The sequence below is a fragment of the Herpailurus yagouaroundi genome, unplaced genomic scaffold, assembly GCF_014898765.1.
Source record: "Herpailurus yagouaroundi ecotype Mexico unplaced genomic scaffold, PumYag 189, whole genome shotgun sequence".
Classification (NCBI taxonomy): domain Eukaryota; kingdom Metazoa; phylum Chordata; class Mammalia; order Carnivora; family Felidae; genus Herpailurus; species Herpailurus yagouaroundi.
This window is the reverse complement of record NW_024412420.1, coordinates 683,274-699,436: the sequence shown is the minus strand read 5'-3', so window position 1 is coordinate 699,436 and position 16,163 is coordinate 683,274. Positions and strand designations below refer to the sequence as shown.

The 16,163-nt window shown below is 40.3% G+C and overlaps 2 protein-coding genes across 2 annotated transcripts in view; one reads left to right on the top strand and one right to left on the bottom strand.

Moving 5' to 3' along the window:
- Positions 1–9,001: 9,001 nt before the first annotated feature.
- Positions 9,002–16,163, top strand: part of APPBP2 (amyloid beta precursor protein binding protein 2) — a 52,588-nt gene continuing 45,426 nt past the window's right edge. Inside the window, exon 1 of the mRNA XM_040496918.1 lies at positions 9,002–9,439. Coding sequence (XP_040352852.1) covers positions 9,302–9,439 — 138 coding nt within the window. The 5' untranslated portion in view covers positions 9,002–9,301. The remainder of the gene's footprint in view (positions 9,440–16,163) is intronic.
- The window catches only part of CHCT1 (CHD1 helical C-terminal domain containing 1), a 73,858-nt gene continuing 67,534 nt past the window's right edge, over positions 9,840–16,163 (bottom strand). The window contains exon 6 of the mRNA XM_040496920.1: positions 9,840–9,931. Within this exon, the coding sequence (XP_040352854.1) occupies positions 9,861–9,931 (71 nt within the window). The 3' untranslated portion in view covers positions 9,840–9,860. The remainder of the gene's footprint in view (positions 9,932–16,163) is intronic.

The window sequence follows — 16,163 nt, the reverse complement described above, 5'->3', positions numbered from 1 at the left end:
GCTGTTCCTAAACTAATAGAGTTTACCTGGGAATGCCATGTTCTCATTGGCTTAAGTCTTCTATTAGTTATCTATTGCCACATAACAAATTACCCTAAAACTTCATCACTTAAAGCCACAATATGGGGCGCCTGGGTGGCGCAGTCGGTTAAGCGTCCGGCTTCAGCCAGATCACGATCTCGCGGTCCGTGAGTTCGAGCCCCGCGTCAGGCTCTGGGCTGATGGCACGGAGCCTGGAGCCTGTCTCCGATTCTGTGTCTCCCTCTCTCTGCCCCTCCCCCGTTCATGCTTTGTCTCTCTCTGTCCCAAAAATAAATAAAAACGTTGAAAAAAAATTTAAAGCCACAACAAACATTTATTGCCTCTCAAGGTTTCTTTGGGTCAGGAGGAGCTTAGCTGAACAGCATTGGCTTGGGATTTCTCATGAAGATTCAGTCAAGATGTCAGGTGGAGTTGCAGTCTTCTGAAATCGCAGCTGAGTGTGGAGGGGCCCCCTTTCAAGATGGTTCACTCACATTGCTGATGCCTCAGCTCCTCTTTTCAGGTCCATTTCACAAGACTATAGGAGTCATAACATGGTGACTGGCTTACCCCAGAATGAATAATTCAAGGGGAACACTGAGTGGAAGCTATGTCCTTGGAAGTCACATAGTATGCTTTCCACCATATTCTATTTGTCACAGCAGAGAAAGAGAATTTCTTTTTCCCAACAGTTTCAATCAATATTCTAGAATTGTTTCTCATTAGTCTAGCCTGGGTCCTTATCACTGACCAAACCTGAGTCTTGTGCTTGGAGCTGAGGAGTGGGATCAGTCCCATCTGAAACATATGGACTGAAAATGAGGGAAAGAGAGAGTTCCTCAAAGGGAAATCAGGATATTATTACCAGAAAAGGAAGAAATAGATACAGGACAAGCAAAAATAAAAGATGTCCACTATGGTGGCCATGTATTAATTGAAATTGTTACAGGAAGTGTGCATTACTTCTTTGAAAAAAATTTAAAGACATAAAAAGTTTAAAGATATTAACAGTGATTAACACCTACATGGTGGGATTACAGCAAAATTTTTCCTACTTTTCTATTTATTCCAAATTTCTTTTCATGGGTATGTATAACTTCTATAATTAGAAAATAACAATAACTATTATTTTATAAAAGGTAAAATTCACTGGTCTAAAAATGGAAGTAGGGTACAGTACTTAAACAACACAGATTTTTAAAAAATTGATTTAGCCAAAGGGACAGGAAAAAGAAAGGAAACAAGAATATACAATGATAGAAAGTGTAAACCATGATCACTAGAGCAAAATTATATATACCACTTATTAATATGAATCTATATATCTTTTTAAAAGATAAAGTCCAACTATATGCTATATTGACCATAAAAATGACATGAAATTGTTGAGAATAAAGTAAAAATCACATCTTTACATTATTGTCTTTCTCTCTGGAAACAAAGCACGTCCTCCCTTTATTAAAAGAATCTTTAAAATGGAAAATATTTTGGGGTGCCTGGGTGGCTCAGTTGGTTAAGCATCCAACTTTGGCTCAGGATCATGATCTTGCAGTTTGTGAGTTCGAGCCCCGCATCTGGCTTTATGCTGACAGCTCAGAGCCTGGAGCCTGCTTCAGATTCTGTGTCTCCCTCTCTCTCTGCTTCTCCCCTGCTCTCCCTCTCTTTCTCTCAAAAATAAAAAAAACATTAAAATAAATAAATAAACTAAAATATTAAATCTTAAAAATTTTTTAATGTTTAAAAAAATTTTAATGTTTTTGTTTGTTTTGTTTATTTTTGAGAGAGGGAGAGAGAGACAGAGCACAAGATGGGGAGGGCAGAGAGAGAGGGAGACACAGAATGCAAAGTAGTTTCCAGGCTCCAAGCTGTCTTGCACAGAGTCTTATGGGGCTCGAACCGACAAACCACAAAATCATGACCTGAGCCAAAGTCAGACACTTAACCGACTGAGCCACCAGGTGCCCCTAAAATGCAAATGCATCATGGGAATTACCCCCAAAACCAAAAGCACACTGTACACACTGCATGTTAGCCAATCTGACAATAAATTATATTTATAAATAAATAAATAAATAAATAAATAAATAGAATGTAAAAATAATCTTTTCTACTTGATATAGTCTTGGTGAATAGTCAATTATATTGCCTTGTACTCCCCTGGACAAAGGTGGACACGTAACCCAAGCTAACCAATCAAACTCTCTATTCCTGGAATTTGAATCTTGAGTCATGTGATCTGAGAACCAAAAAGGGTTGAAGCTGTTTTATCTGGCTAATGATCAGCATCTTCAAGATGTCAATGTCCTATTTAGATCTTTGCCATAATCCATGCCCATCACTGCTGTACTTTTCTCCTTCTGGATCTCAGAGGTTCTTAAGAGACAAATTCTTTCTCCTCCCTCATGGGCACTTTCTGTACGTTGGATTTTCTGCCCCTGTGACAGGCAGCCAGTGACCAGCTCTGGGAGGCTGTGTAAGGCTCTTGGGCACAGAAATTGTTCTGAGCAACTCTTGGGATGCTGAAAGCCCTTCATAAATGCTGGTTACCCCCAAATAATTAAAGAAAGTCATTCTACTACTCTCCTATCATGCTGGAGAGCCCTGTGATGTTCTTAGGCTCATCTGCCTGGGCCTGTCATCAGGCAGCCCTTCTCACTGTACATTCTTACTGCCTTTCTGGATTCTGCTTATGAAAGTAAACCTTCTGCACTCAGACCACCCTAAATCTTCTTTTCATAGCTACTCTAGGATCCATACAGAGATGTGGAAGTGAAGGGTAGTTGTGGTCAGGGTACAGCATGTAGGGCACTTCCTCCATTATCAGGTTCCTATTCTTTTTCTCTGGAATCTCTGGAATACACAGTCTTCCTTTCTTTTTATATACTCTCTTGTCTTCAACTATCATAAACAATCATCATTTTACTTTGGGTTTTCCCTCTTCATTATTTCTCTTTTCCTGGGACACTGGCTGGTGTAAGGGAGGGGGAAGCTCTACTGATCAAATCTACTGAGTTGTCCATGCATATAAGTTCTTTCTGTTTCCCTGCAGGGCCTAGACTTTTAAAATGCAAAGGCAAATAAAAGGTTCCTTGTTTTCCCTCTTCCATGTCCTCGCACTAAAAACAAATGGCATAGAACCATTCTGTCTGCTGTCTCAATGTGGAGGGAGGGGGAGGACTGTTGCTGTACATATTTTAAAACTGATAACCACATAAGCTGTGTGAACATCCTTATATATACGTCTATTTGAACACGTGAGGAAACATCTATAAATTAAGTTGGAATTTGAATATTTTTAACGTGAATTTTGGTGGAACACAAAAATATTCTAATACATTTCACAGTCATTAGGATGGCTACTATCCAAAAAATGAAAAAAATTTTTTTTAGTGTTAGTGAATATGTGCAGAAATGGAAACCCCTGTGAATCGCTGGTGGGAATATAAAATGGGGGTGGAAAACAGTTTGGCAGTTACTCAATAAAGCTAAAGGTAAAATGACCAAAATGTCCAGCAATTATACTCCTAGGTATATGTCTAAAAATATTGAAAACAGGGACTCAAACAGATGTTTGTATACTTCTGTTCATAGCAGTGTCATTCACAATTGCCAAAAGTTGGAAAAAGTGGCCATGAACAAATGACTGGATAAACAAATGTATTATATACATATATTGGAATATTATTCAGCCTTAAAAAAGAATGAAAGTAGAAAAAACAAAAACAGAAAACAAATAATAGGGGTGCCTAGCTGACTCAGTTGGTTGAACATGTGACTCTTGATCCTGGGATTGTGAGTTTGAACCCCAGGCTGGATGAGATTACTTAAAAACAAAATCCTTAAAAAAAAAAATGAATGGAATTCTGATACATGTTACAACATGGATGAACCTTGAAAACACGCTAAATGAAATAAACCAGGCACAAAAGGACAAATGCATGATTCCACTTATATGAGGTACTTAGAATAGGCAAACTCATAGAGACAGAAAGCAGATTAGAGGTTACTGGGGACGGGAAGAGGGGGTAAATGGGGAATTGTTGTTTCATGGATACAGAGTTTTTGTTGGAGATGATGAAAAAGTTATGGAAACGGATAGTGGTGATGACTGCACAACACTGTGAATGTACTTAATGCATTGTACATTTAAAAACAGCTAAAATAGTAAATTTAATGTTATGTATATTTTGCCACAATTTTTAAAAAAGGAACAAAACACTTTAAATTTTTTTTTCAACGTTTTTATTTATTTTTGGGACAGAGAGAGACAGAGCATGAATGGAGGAAGGGCAGAGAGAGAGGGAGACACAGAATCGGAAACAGGCTCCAGGCTCTGAGCCATCAGCCCAGAGCCCGACGCGGGGCTCGAACTCACGGACCGTGAGATCGTGACCTGGCTGAAGTCGGACGCTTAACCGACTGCGCCACCCAGGCGCCCCAGGAACAAAACACTTTAAAGAGTATGTTTTTGAAAATTTGAGTGTAAAATAAATATTTTACAAAGCAGCAAATTGTGTGGTTCGCCCCCCCCCCCCCCGCAAAGAGAGGTAGGAAGGCCATTTATCAATCTAATTACCAAATGTTCACTTTATGTCTGCTAGTGCACCAAGACATAAGGCTTTGTATCTGAAACACACACTATTTATGGTCCAGTCCTCAAGATGTTAATGAGCGCTTTGGGGAGATAAGGCATCCATGCATGATATAATTGACGTAAGACATCATTATAAGAGATGTTACAGGGTAGATTGTAATGTGATCTCTTAGTTTTTTCTCTTCTCCGGAATACACAGTCTTCCTTTCTTTTTATATACTCTCTTGTCTTCAACTATCATAAACAATCATCAAGATTTTTTTTCCCACACTTGAAACCTTTCCCAAGTCTGCCTTTGTATCTTATAGATATATCATACTTTAAAAATCCAAAACTGGACCTAAGCTCTTCAGTATGTTGTTAAGCTCAGTAAATGTGTTCACCGTACATTTTGTCATCTAAGTTAAAAATCTGTATCATTTGTATATTTTAACTAAAATGTTCAGTGGGGCATTAGAGGTGAATGGGATCACTCAGGTAGGATAATGGCATTTCTCTAGGATGGCTCAAGAGTTATTACTATATCACTTACCTTGTTCCTATTTCTACCTCATTGAAAAAGCTAAAACTTTTCACTGTCAATTTTCACTCTTTTCCATGTGTTTTTTACATTCTGATAATTAGGAAATTTCCCCAAAATTCGTGGTGTAGTGTCATGGCAAAATGAACTTACTTATAATTGTTCAAATGAATCTATTCAAATGTTCTTTTCCTATGAATTTCATTGCAACTAAAAATACTTTGAGAACTAACCTACATTGGAACCGTTATAGCATTACTATATCCCAAACCAACTCAGTATCTCTTTAGTACTCCCACAATGTCCTGTGCAAACTATCACAGTATTTCTCACACTGTATTATTATTATTATTATGTGTCTGTCTTTCCAAGAATGATCTGTAAGCCTTTATTCCATACAATGGACCAGCATCAGCAGCATAAGTTTTCTAGGGATATGGGTAATAGTACAGAGGAATGAGAATTGGGCCGAATCTCCTATCTGCATTATTTTCCCAAATGACAAGAACTTGTTGACAAACCCTTGCTCTGTTCTTCAGTGGCTGCAAGTTACATGACCTAGTCATTTTGCCTCTATGATGCGTGATGTCATAGGTGTGCCTTGACAATCTTATTTCTGAGGTCCATGTGATTTTTGGTCTGTGGCTAATGGGTGTTGAATATGTGGATTTAGACTTGGAGGGTTCTGAAAAAGATTCTTCAAATTTAGGACAAAAATTGTCTCTATGCTGATACTCTATGGTTGGACAATTCATCAGAAAGTTAAGATTGCCTAGCATGGGTTGTGAATTGTATCATTTCATGAATGCATTTATATCCTTAGTAATATGTAGCCCTGCAAGGGAATAGGTTCAATATGCAGTCTAAGGTGATGAGTTCCTGAACTTTAGGGGACTGGAATGGGGTGTTCCAGTGATCTACTATAGCATAATAAACCACCCAACCTTAGTGGTATATTAACAATCACTTATTATTATGCTCCTGTGGGTGAGGAACTCAGAGCAGAACAGGGATGCTTGTCTCAGCTCCATGGTGCTTAAGCCCTCATCTGGGAACACTGGCTTAGGGTGACTCAAATGTCTTGGGAGTTGGAATCATCTGGAAGCTTCTTCACTGAAATAACTGGTATCTGAGCTGGGATGACTCAAAAGTTGTACTCACCTGGAATTGTTGACTGGAGCACTTACGCATAGCATCTCCATGTGGCTTGGGTTTTTTGAGAGCATGGTTGCCTCATGGTAGTTCCTCTTTTTAATATGGTGGCTCAGGAATCCAAAAATTAGTATTCCAGAGAACAAAGTGGACTCTGTATGGCTTTTTCTGACCTAGCATCACTTCTGCTGAACTTTCCTTGTTGAAGCAGACACAATCTAACCACGTTCAAAAGGAAGGTACTTAGACCCCACAACTCGATTAAGGGAGTAATTGCAATTTAAAAATGGTCACGATGTAGATTGCCTCTTAGGATTCTTTTTGGACCAGGTTCATGCCTCATATAGCTTTGTATGCTAGAAAGACTTCTGCCAAATTTGAGGCTACCAAGGCTTAAAGAGGATTTGGTGCACTGTAGAGGTAACTTCGTGATAAAAGGGACATCTGTCCATCAAATGTATAGGTGGTCATGACAATTTAGTAGGCCTCTTCTGTATTCTACCCTCCTATAGCTAAGAGTGCATGATTCTGGACCTTCTGGCTCTTCCATCATAGATGATTTCTGTCTTCTTTCTGACACATAAATCTGATCCTTTTACTTCCCTGTTTACAATCCTTTAAGGATTTCCTATTATCTCTAAGATAAAGTCCCAGTCCATTAGCATTACATATAAACCCCTTTATGATCTGGCCCTGACCACTGAAAACTCAGCTGCTATGCTATTGTACAATATATGGCAAGACATTAGTTATATAATTATTGAGTTCAAATCCAAGTTCTGCTGGGACTCATTAATTTCCTAGGCACAAGGGAGAACCGTTCTTCCCTCAGTTGATGGTAGTGTACAAGAAAAATAGCCTAGTTTCCACTGGTTTCTTTGTTAAGCCAGTTCTTGAGGGCCCAAACCTGCAGATGGGTCTAGTTCTGGAGTCAATGCTCCCCTTTGATGCTTAGTCCTTTGTACAGATGCCAGCTATTGGTCCCGATTCCTCCAACCCTCATGTTGAATTGTTTCTTGGGGGTCCTGTCCTTTCAGGCAATCTGTCACCCTTGGTCAGGGCTTCCCAGTCCATCAAACACATTTTAATAACTTTCAATCTTAAAACAATGAAGAAGGGATCAAGAGGCCTGTTTGTCCATTGAGACCCCTCTGTCTATATACATTTTTGATGTCTAACTCTGCCCAGCAGCATCTAAGGTCCATATAGCAATCAATAAATGTGTCTGACACAGCTCAATCTTTTTATAGGACTTGAGCCCAGGTCTTGATTCAGTCAAAATTTCCTAGAACATCTGCATTCAATTTCAGGGCATTCATGGATCTCTTGAGGTAAGATTGCCGGATAAAATACAGATGCCTATTCGAATGTGAATTTCAGGTGAACAATGAATAATTTTTTAGTATAAGTATGTCCCATGCAACATTTGCATGGATAATATACGGATAATTATACATTTTTGTGGAAAAAGGTCCAAACAGCCTCAAAAAATCTAAGAACTCCTGATGCAGAATTTGTTGGAAGAAACTTATGTGCTACAGTGACTTGAAATGGGTGCGTAAAACTACTGTACACAACATACTTATATTAAAAGCCATTCATTGTTTATCTGAAATTAAAATGTAACTGGGCATTTATATATTTTTTCTACTTGCTCAGTCTGCAACCCTACCTTAAGGCCAACCATGAATCCTAGGTTCATGGATTATAGAACTGGTATAGACTGAGAAAAGAACTGTGTTTCTTTTTTGCCAAATTATTTAGACATTTAACATAAAAATACCAAGGTGAACTCCAAGAACCACTTCCAATTCCTTTAGCTCTAAATGTCAGGACATATTATCATTATTGTCTCCAAGTTTTGCATTGTTATAAAGTGACTAGGAAACAGTGTCATCAATTACGGCCAGTAACTTCCTTGTTAAATTCCTAGAGCAGAAAGATATTGCATAAAGTTGTTGAGATGGCCGACTCGGAAAATTAAGTTACATAAATAGCAGATGTTCAGGCTGAGTAAGGAAGGGAGCTGAAACAAGTTTTCTCAATTATTCAACAATCCCCTGAGGCTGGGACTAGAATTATGGGAGAAAATTGAAATCTTGATTTCTATCTCACCATTGACCCCTGACACAGCCAGCAATTAGCCCTTTTTCTCTCACCACTATTTGTAATTCCATAATCAGGCTAACCTTCCTACCAAATTCTTCTACAGCAGGAGTTTTCTTCTTATTATTTTTTGTTTGTAAGTTTCCTTTGGAAAAAGAAAATATTGTAAAAAGTTCAAAAATGCAAGTGGTTAGTTATACAATGACCTATGCCGACTCTTAGTTCCTGGACCGAAGGTTCGTAAGTTGGCTTAAGGACCCGAATCTAAAGAAGGGTGTTGAGACCCATATGAATTCCCTGAATGCCTAATTTTCAGTGTGCAGATACTGTGCACTTTTGTGAAGGATCCAAACTTTTACCTGAGCCGCGATACGGTCCATGCCTAGGAACTCCCGTGGCACGACTGACGCGCCCGTGTAATCGGGAACGCTAGAGCGTTACTCGTCTTAGTGTAAAACGTCCACCCCACCCACCCAATCGCGGCCCCTTCGGAAAGTACGTTCTCTGCGAAAAGAACCACCACTCTTTTCTTCCCAAGTTTTCCGCCTGCCGCATTCCTTCCCTCCGGCGCGTCAGCGTGCGCTGACGTCATGACGCCGCACACGCAGCCCCGCCCCTGCAGAGCTCGGTGCTGGGACGGAACCCGGGTTTCTCTCAAACCCGGAATGTGAGGCCTGGGCTTGGCTCTCCCTCTACCCGTGCGCCGCTGTTTTCCCGGGCCTGGGTGCGCCGCTGCTGCCCTACAGCTCGCCCCGAAGGAGCCAGGGTGGCCGTGCGCTTCTGCCGTGTGCCCGCGTGGCTGCCGCCGCCCGTCCGAATCCTCCGGGGCCGCAGAGGAGTTCGCTACGGAGGGAGGCGGGGGCCTTCGGGAGGAGGAGGCGGAGGAGGCGGAGGAGGAGGGAAGGAAGATGGCGGCCGTGGAACTAGAGTGGATCCCAGAGACTCTGTATAACACCGCCATCTCCGCTGTCGTGGACAACTACATCCGTTCCCGCCGAGACATCCGCTCCTTGCCCGAGAACATCCAATTCGATGTTTACTACAAGGTACGCACCGTAGGCCTGCTCTCCGCTCCCCTGCTGCAACCCCTAGGGCCGCACCCCCTTCCACGTCTGCGAGCCCCCGCAGTTAACCCCTCACCCCTCGTAGCAGGATCGCCTCCCCAGACATCTGGCGCGGTCTCGTGGTTGCCAGGATAGGAATACTCTGTCTCCATATCCTCTGTCTCTCAAGTTCTTGGGCCTTGATTGGTATCTCTTCCTAATGAATCTTTCCGCGTATTTTGGTGTTCCCTCCAACACTGTGCCCCTCACCCCCATAGGCCTTTTGCTTGGACTTCCTCTATTGCTCCCCTGTCCCACTCAGTTCTTTACTTCTCACCTGTGTCTTCAGAATATTTTCTCCCTTTTTACCCATATTAAGTGTCAGCATCAGCTGAACTTTTTGCTCTGCTCTTATCCCTCCTTCCTACTTTCTCCTCTTGCCAAGCATTTTTTTTTTCTGCTTCGTGTTCGTTTCGCCTTTCGTGTTCTTCGTTCCTAATTGAGAGGGAGATGAGGAATTAGAAGTAGTTGTCTGCTTTATTGGCATTTTTTTTTTAAACTTTGGTTTTTGTTTATACTTGGGGTTGAATTGGAGATTTTGTTAATATGTGAGTGGTGGTAAACTATTTGAAAGGAAAGGGGGAAAACCTTTCCTGAAAGAAAAAATACTTAAATTCTAAAGTTACGTTCATGTATTTGAAAGTTGCAATCTTGCCGCATTCCTAAATAGCTCCCCCTCAGAAATCTGAACAAAAAGTCTCCCAAGTCACTCTCCAAGGAGTTTCAGGGGTAAATGTCTTAGACTTGGACAGTTTTTGCAGTGTTTAGAGAGGGAGGAGATACTTTACGGACTCGGAGCCTCCCTTTTCCTCTCCCCCTACATTTGAAAGTGAACAGTGGATTTATTATTCAGTCCTCACTGCCTTGAATCTGCGTAGATAACCCCTACTTGCCAGTAGCCACCCGTGCAAAATGTGACCAGAAGTGGAATATGACTTATTTTTTAGATCTTAAATACTTCCTCTTGATTACTAAGTTGGCAGAACAGTGTAAATTGATATTTAACAGATGTGTATATTCTTATGTATGCATGGGGTTTTATGGCAGTTGTTTTATTGGGAAGATTGCCCACCTTCTCCACCCCACAATATTTTTTCAGAAAGCAACTGACTTGCTACATTCTACTCAAGCCAGCTGCTTTACACCAATTCTAATAATTAAAATGTTTTTCCCCCCATAAATATTTGGAGAGGATTTGTTTTGGTTATTCATTTTATTATTTGGGCCCCTAAAGTAAAGAAAGCCTCCATTCATTCAAATCCCTTTGATACATTGATTTGCTTTTGTGTATATCTAAGGAAACTTTGTATATTTGAGATCCATTCCTCCCAAGGAAGGGTGAGTTTAGATTTGTCTTTCTCAACCTGGGAAACTACAGCTTTGTGTGTATGCTTACTCTGTCCATTTTATTAAATTTTATGTAATCTTTTACACTCCGTAGAGGAGAACATTGGAAATTCAAGCTAAGTATGTTTAGTAGCTGAATTCCCTCAAAATACTTGAACATCTTTTAGTAACTTGTGCTTCTACTTGAAGCCTTTCATTTGAAGATTATTATTAGTATAAACAGATGGTGCTTTTGCCACATTTTCTGTTTCAAATAGTTCACAAAGTTTTAATATTGTTTCTTTTTGGTACACTTTTACTTCTAAATAATTGTATGTATCTTGGAGTATGGCATTGCGCTAAAGTGAAGGAAGGTATTTAATGTGTTCCTGGAACTGTGCTAAGTGCTTTTACATGTCTTGTTTAATCCTCACAGTTAAACTGTAGAGTAAGGTATAACCCTGTATTAAGGGTGAGGAATTTAAGTAATTTAATCAAGGTCTAATATTTAGTATTTAGTTCCTACCTATCCTGCCTTCTTGCTCGAGAAGATTTTGCATTTTGAGGTAATCGATTATTTCATGAAAGACATTTATAGAACTAATTCCCTGGACTTGAATCTTTGATAGAAATATAAGGAACTTTTCTTGCTTTAAAACACCGTTTTGGTACATAAATATAAAATGCTTTTTAAGCATTTTAATGCATATAAATATAAGATACCCCTTGCCCAGTTTTTGAGCATTTTAAGAGATTGCTTATAGTTTCCAATTTTATCCAATTTAGAGCCAAGGAGAAATTCATAATCAGATTCCTTCAGCAGTCCCAACTTCCATCAATAGGCATAGTTATAGACAAAATCATAGTATTTGTGGAACCAAAAAAATACCCAGTTCCTCTTGATTGTTGTAGTCCAGTGTCACTGTTAATTTTTGTGAGTAGCTTCAGGCAAAGGCAGAGTCATAAAGCTTTAGGAGATGGGGTAATGGAATGAATGGAAGGTGAAGTAGGCATGCTGACTTTTCCCTAAGGAAAGGAAGGGAGAAATATGTTGATATGTAGAAAGGGTAAAGTGTGAAGGGATTTTTTTTTTTAATGTTTACTTACTTTTGAGAGAGAGAGAGACATAGTATGAGCAGGGGAGGGGCAGAGAGAGAGAGGGAGACACAGACTCTGAAGCAGGCTCCAGGCTCTGGGCTCTCAGCACAGAGCCTGATGCAGGGCTCAAACTCATGGACCACGAGATCATGACCTGAGCCAAAGTTGGAAGCCCAACCGACTGAGCCACCCAAGCACCCCAGGATTTTTTTTTAAAGCATGGACGACATTAGAATATATTGGCTGAATTTATTGGCTGAAAATGGAATGAGAGTTTAATTGTATAAGTTAGGTGGGAAATGAATTATGGAGTGGAGACCTGGAACAAGAGAATTAATTAATGAGTCTTGCCTCTTCCTTCACCATGTGTAAATTAAGGTATGGGTCTTAAATTGTAGTTGGAGAAAGAGTACTTTTTTCTCTAAGATCAAATGGAACAAGTTAGGGACTTCAGGTGTCAGCATAGCTAAGTTTGCAAAGAATGGTTATCCTGAATAAGGAGGTAACATCATCTGCTGAGAGTAAGGGATAGGAGTGGTGTGGTTTCTATGTAGGGAAGCTAAACCGAAGTTGGAAGTGGCTGTTGATGTATATGGGAAGGGAAGTTTATTAACAATTTGTTTTAAAAAGTGACAGGTGGAGGAGCGCCTGGGTGGCTCAGTCGGTTAAGCTTCTGATTTCATCTCAGGTCATGATCTTGTAGTTGGTGAGTTTGAGCCCCACATCGGGCTCTGTGCTGACAGCTCTGAGCCTGAAGCCGCTTCAGATTCTGTATCTCCCTCTCTCTCTGCCCCTCCCCCTGCTCATGCCCTGTCTCCCTCTGTCTCAAAAATAAGTAAACATTAGAAAATATATTTTTTTAAAGTGACAGGTGGAAAAAAAATAAAAATTTTAAAAAGTCACAGGTGGTATAGATGGTTCAATAAAAATCCATATGTTGTAAAATAATGTCTTTGAATCTGTATAGCTTTTAACCAGGAGTGCTCAACCATTTAGGTATAGAAATGGAAAGATAAATAGAAGGAATTGTAAAGCTGTGTACCAAGTGAAAGCAAATATAGAGTGAAGGGCTGGGTTTTTAAAGAATGAAGTTTAGGATCTTTTTAACTGCTGACTGGTCTGTTTTGTGTCCTATTCCAATTACAAAATTGGCCATAGAGTTAAGTTTTGGCTAGGTGAGGTGTTTCAGTAATGTGTTCTGTTTATTTATTTTTAATTTTTTTTAATTTAAAAAAAGTTTTTTTTATTTTATTTTTGAGAGACAGAGAGAGGCAGCATGAGTGGGGGAGGAGCAGAGAGAGAGGGAGACACAGAATCCGAAGCAGGCTCCAGGCTCCGAGCTGTCAGCACAGAGCCCAATGCGGGGGCTCGAACTCACAAACTGTGAGATCATGACCTGAGCCACAGTCAGATGCCTAACCAACTGAGCCACCCAGGTGCCCATAATTTTTTTTTGTTGTTTTTTAATTTGAGAGAGAGCATGCAAGTGGGGCTGAAGGGGGAGGGGGAGAGACAGAGAGACAGAGAATCTTAAGCAGACTCCACAGAGCATGAAGTCCTGACACAGGGTTCAATCCCATGACCCTGGGATCATGACCTGAGCTGAAATTAAGAGTCTGATGCTCAACTGGTTGAGACACCCAGACGCCCCAGTGTGTTCTATTTATTATTTTTAGTTTTTTTTTAAAGTTTGTTTATGTTTGAGAGAGAGAAAGAGAGCGTATAAGCAGGGGAGAGGCTGAGGAGGTGGGGATAGAGGATCCGAAGAAGGCTGGGCTGACAGCAGAGAGCCTGATGGAAGGCTTGAACTCACCAAAGGCAAGATCACAACCTGAGCCAAAGTCAGATGCATAACTGAGCCACCCAGGTGGCCCAATTTATTATTTTTAGTCTTAACTTCAATGATTTTGGCTTTGTCTCATGCAGAAAACCATACAAATTAATGCTTTTACTTGGTATTAGAGTCAATTTTTTCTTTTTCTATGTATATTTCTGTTGTATAGCTATATAAAGCCTCAACTAATATCCTTGGTACTCTTTTTAAATTGGCTGGTAACAAATTGAAAAAAAAAATCTTGCAACATATTTGACAGCCAAAGAATTAATAATCTTTTCATATAATGAGCTCTTCAGATTAATAAATTGAGAGCTAAAAACTTTATGGGGGAAGGGCATAAAGAACATAAATAGCCCAACATACCATGTATCTCTGGATGGTAAGGTAATATGTTATAATGTCAGCTCATCTCAATTTAAGCTGTGAATTCATCTGATATATGAATCAGATGCTCAAAACTTTACCAGTGCAGGAAAGTGACTTAAATAAGAAGTTCTTCTGGAGAAATTGCTTACATGAGAATAAAGGAGTCAAAGAAATTTCCAAGATGCACAATATTTAGGAGACATATGCATTATAATGTAGTCCAGTGCATTAGAAAGCTACATATTTTATTTGAGAGAGAGTGTGTGTGTGTGAGCGCGTGTGTGCACACAAAAGCAGGGGAAGGGAGAGGGAGAGAATCTCAAGTAAGCTGCCACGCCTAGCACAGAGCCTGACGTAGGGCTCCATCTCTTGATCCTGAGATCATGACCTGAGCCGAAATCAAGAGTCAGATGCTTAACCAACTGAATCACTCAGGCGCCTTAGAAAGCTACATATTTTAAAATTGTGTAGCATTGGCACAAGAACAGCAGAGAGATAAATTGATTCATAGAACATAGTAGGCAGTCTAAATAGAAGTGAAAGCACATTTAAGAATTTGTTAAATGATACGGGGCGCCTGGGTGGCTCAGTTGGTTAAGTGGCCGACTTCAGCTCAGGTCATGATCTCATAGTTTGTGGGTTCAAGCCCTGTGTCGGGCTCTGTGCTGACAGCTCAGAGCCTGGAGCCTACTTCAGATGCTGTATGTCCCTCTCTCTCTGCCCCTTCCCACCTCCTGCTTGCACGCGTGTGCACACACACACACACACACACACTCTCTCAAAATTAAAATAAACATTAAAACAAAATTTTAAAAAGAATTTGTTAAATGATTAAGTAAAGAGACAATGCTATATTTTAGTTTTTTTAAGTTTATTTTGGGAGAGAGAGAGCGAGCAGAGAGGGACAGAGAGAAAAGAAGAGAGAGAATCCCAAGCAGGCTACATACTGTCAAAACAGAACCTGACTCAGAGCTTGAACTCACAAACCATGAGATCATGACCTGAGCCGAAATCAAGAGTTGGACATTTAACTGATTGAACCACCCAGGCAGGCACCCCAGAGACAATGCTATATTTTAATGCTTTATTTACTTTTGAGAGAGAGAGCATGCCTGCGAGCGAGCAAGGAAGGGGCAGAGAGAGAGGGAGACACAGAATCTGGAGCAGACTCCAGGCTCTGAGCTGCACTTAACTAACTGAAACACCCAGGTGCCCCAACAGTGCTGTATTTTAATTGGGGAAAATATTTTTGAGACAGAGAGAGACAGGGCGTGAACGGGGGAGGGTCAGAAAGAGAGGGAGACACAGAATCGGAAGCAGGCTCCAGGCTCTGAGCTGTCAGCACAGAGCCCAACGCGGGGCTCGAACTCACGGATCGTGAGATCATGACCTGAGCCGAAGTCGGACGCTCAACCGACTGAGCCACCCAGGTGCCTTAATTGGGGAAAATAAAATACCTTGGGCAGCTGGCTGTTTGGGGGAATATATTCGCACTATATATTAAAATGACTTCCAGGTGTATTAAAGATTTAAGTATGGCAAATGAAATCATATAAGTATCAGAATAAATTATTGGGCCATTATTCTCTTGTGGGAAATGACTGAAATTTCTTCTTTGAAGAAATTATTAAGGTGCTTTACAAATGTAAAGAATGTCAAACATTATAGGGGCACCGGCTGGCTCAGTCAGTTAAACATTCGATTCTTGATTTCAGCTCAGGTCATGATCTCAAGGTTTGTGGGATTGAGCCCCAAGTGATTCTCTCCCTCTCTTTCTGCCCCTCATCTCACTCGCATGTGCGCTGTCTCTCTCTCTCTCTGAAAATAAACATAAAAAAAATAAAAATAAATTTAAAAAGTCAAACATTATAAAAATACGTAACGTAAAAGACGAAGTCCTACGTTACTCATTTTGCCAACACTGTGATGCCATCTTGGCATGGAGAAGGCTTTTCTAAGCATGAAACCAGAACCTAGAAGGAAAAAAATCAATACTTCTAAGTACATTAAAAAAGTAGGGGAAAAAATGTAAGCATTTTT